This window comes from Sinocyclocheilus grahami, unplaced genomic scaffold (assembly GCF_001515645.1).
Source record: "Sinocyclocheilus grahami isolate Dianchi unplaced genomic scaffold, SAMN03320097.WGS_v1.1 scaffold12093.1, whole genome shotgun sequence".
NCBI classification, from domain to species: Eukaryota; Metazoa; Chordata; class Actinopteri; order Cypriniformes; family Cyprinidae; genus Sinocyclocheilus; species Sinocyclocheilus grahami.
Genome location: NW_015514212.1, coordinates 2,613 through 6,188, shown reverse-complemented (window position 1 = coordinate 6,188; position 3,576 = coordinate 2,613). Strand labels below are relative to the sequence as shown.

General features: G+C 34.9%; 1 protein-coding gene across 1 annotated transcript in view; it reads right to left on the bottom strand.

The window, feature by feature from the left end:
* Nucleotides 1-75: 75 nt before the first annotated feature.
* The window catches only part of LOC107578806 (cingulin-like), a gene marked incomplete at both ends in the record, with an annotated part of 4,193 nt that continues 692 nt past the window's right edge, over nt 76-3,576 (bottom strand). The window contains one exon of the mRNA XM_016264720.1: nt 76-191. Within this exon, the coding sequence (XP_016120206.1) occupies nt 76-191 (116 nt within the window). The remainder of the gene's footprint in view (nt 192-3,576) is intronic.

Here is a 3,576-nt window from a genome sequence, read left to right as displayed (position 1 = left end):
CACAAACTCCACAGGGTTCTATTTTCTGTTGGAAATTGCTTTGTTTTGATGTTAATGATGCAAACAGAGACTCACTGGTCCTGGTTTTCCCGCAGTTCTCTCTTGGCCTTGTCCAGGAGTTGCTGTAATTGTGTGTTTTTGTTGAACGCCTGCTCCAGTTCAGTCTTCATATTGCTGTCAGTCACTAAGATCTGCGGACCGTATGAAGCACAAAACCCCAATGAGTTTTAACAATTAATGTAGTGATCCGGCTTTGAAACAAATAAAGCTCTACTGACAGCATGTTGTTGATTAGCAAAGAAAATTCACACTTACACTAATGCATTTACAACTGAAGTCTATGGGTTTAAAAGCAGAAACGGAAGCAGAAGCTCATATTTTCATCAAACCACTTGTGTTAAAATGTGTGTCTTATGATCTTTTAAGTTATTTAATAAATCATCCTTGTAGTGGCAGGGCTACTGTTCAAGGCAGCAGAACAGGCTTCACATTACCGACGTAAATCCTGTAAAAAATATCTTGTATGCATTATATGAAATTTACAGGGTTTACTGACTTAACATGGTTGTGTCAGGAATTAAAAGACTGAATAGCTTTCCACAGACAAGATTAGTAAGTGATTTTATCACACAGTGACATGTCAACATGTAGTCAACTGGAATAAAATAAAATAAAATAAATTAACATTTTTAAAAAGGATTTTTGCATGTTTTCACAAACTGGGGGACAAGTGGAAATGGTTTTCTGTTTTGAAACCAGAATCAACATGATAAATAAATACATATTTTTAATATTTATTCATTTATTTAAATAAGTACATTTAATAATTGCTTAATGCTACCTCCAGCAATAAACAAAGAATTGCCTGAATTAAGCATAAGATCACATCTAGAGGACGTGAAAAATTAAGAGTTGAACTACTGTGCTGGAACCATATAAGGATTTGTTTCTATTTTTATTCATTAAACAAAAAGTCTTTCAATTTGCCACCAATGGGCCTTATAAAACCAGAACACATGTAGCTTTGTTCATATAAGTTGCAAACATGCATATGAGTCATACAAGGAGGATGATCGGTGTCATCTTGGGGCTATGCATTCATCTTACAGCAGCAATTTTGCTTCAAATGTCCCCTCAGGAATCACTACATCCTGTCTTAGCCATCGTAGCTACACTACACTAGTTATTCTTACTGTCAATCACATGATTAGTTTCTGAGTGACTCCTGCCCTGATACAGATACGCCTTAAATTAATTATCTTATAACTGCACATGGCTGATCTTAATTTAATGAGGAAACATAAAACTAATTATTAGATCTGAAACATACACACACTGCCAGCAGGCAGCTATCTGCTGCTCAAATAACCCAGTCCTCTAGGATATCCCATCAGACCATTCAGCTGCTGTTGCCATCATTATAATGACCACACATGGCTACTACCAGGTCATTTGAACTGACCTCTTGTGTCGCAGGATCTAAAGTTACTTCTTGAATAAAAAAGAACACATTAAAGTACTATTAAAAGTATGAAGTAAACTTCTAGAACCAATGTAAATCAAAACAATTAGACGTGTAGATAATTATTAGAAAGAATACAACCTAACAGTAACAGCATCACATCAGCTCAGCTAATCATCATACACTAGTGTTCAAAAGATTTTTTTTGTCTGTTTTTGAAAAAAAAGTCTCTTTTGCTCACCGAGGCTGCACTTATTTGATCAAAAATACAGTAAAAACAGTAATACTGTAAAATATTATTACAAATTAAAATAACTGTCTTCTATTTGAATATATTTTTAAATATAATTTATTCCTGCGATGGCAAGGCTGAATTTTCTGCATCATTACTCCAGTCTTCAGTGTCACATGATCCTTCTGAAATAATTTTATTATGCTTATTTGGTGCTCAAAAGTTTTTTTATTACCATACATTTTGGAAACAGCTGTGCAGCTTAAGATTTTTGTGGAAATTGTGATACATTTTTTCTTTTCAGGACTAATTTTCAGCATTTATTTGAGATAGAAATCTTTTATAACATTAAAAATGTTAATATGTTAACAGTAATAGATGTCTTTACTGTCCAAACTTTTTAACAGTAATCACAGTCTAAACACTGTCAAACATCTCCAAGTCCCTGACAAGGTTTACTCAACGCTAATGAGCTTAATTAACAACAGTCACAACGTCTCCCAGCAATACTGCCCACAACAACAACAGAGCTTATCATGCATGGACGAGCACTGAGTGGTATATGACAGTGTAAGAGGCCGTACAACGAGTGCACATTAAAACCATTAACCCAAACAGACATGCTGAGGGCCCCAGGTTGAGGGGAAACCCTCCCTCACAGGCTTCCATTTCCAGTGTAACTTAATTATTGATGGAGCCACACAGCCTTAATCAGCTTTCCTTGTTGAGACGACGGTTGCCAAGAGACCGCAGGAGGATATTTCACATGCAGGAAGCTTATGCAAACACGTAGGCTAACAATATTATTATACAGACACGCATGGCCATGCATGTGTTTACGTACATGAAGATAAAGAAACTCCGTATTTAAAAAGATATTTCCCACAAAATGAAAATTATTTACATACTTTCTTTTTTTTCTAAAGCTGAATGATTTTCATTCTTCTCATGAAGACACAAAAGGTGCTTTTCTTTCAGTCAACATCCTTGCCACTTTTCAATTTAATGAAAGTGAATGAGGACTGGGGCTGTTAAGCTCCAAAAAGGACTTAAAAGCTTTATAAAAAAATATTAAGTGATCATTGATGTCTTCTGTAGTCATATAATAGCTTTGTGTGAGCAATGAACATTAAGTAACAGAATATAAGTTGTTGTTCATTGATAATTGTCCATTCTGGTGTGCTATGAGAACCGAATCGGTCCAATTCATGAACGAATTAATGAACGAACTGATTTTGTGACCTAGATCAATGTTCACCGAAAAGATCCGATTCAAAAGCATGATTCGTTAACAAATTAGACAATCGACATCTCTCAGCAACAACATTCTAGGAAAAACAAGTGAATAGCCTGAAATTTCTATCAAAGTACTTCAGAAAACTGAAATATAGCATGTAAGTCATATGGACCACTTTCATGGTGTGTTTTTTGTCATTTTGGAGCTTGACAGGCCAAGTTAATATTTAAACTGAATAAATTAGAGCAAAATTCTAATTAATAATTAAAATTGTATTACATTGGCCAGGATTTTCCTCAAAAAGTCACCTTTTGTGTTCCATGAAACAAAGAAATTCATACGAGTTTGTAACAACATGAGGATGAGTAAATGAAAAACAGAATTTCATTTTTGGTGAACTGCCCCTTTAAATAAAGCCTCTTATTAGCTGACCTACTCTCTTTAAAATACATGATTATAATGATTATCGTCCATTTTAAACTCTTTTTTACAAGCACGCTCATTTCTTCACAAAGATACAGCCTTGTCGCTGTTATCTCCTCTCACGGTCTCGAAATATCTTTCTCTGTTACATTCTCTCTTTCAAAACACGCTCACAATCATGCAAAACTGGGACCGATACGCAAACTATGGGCACACACACAC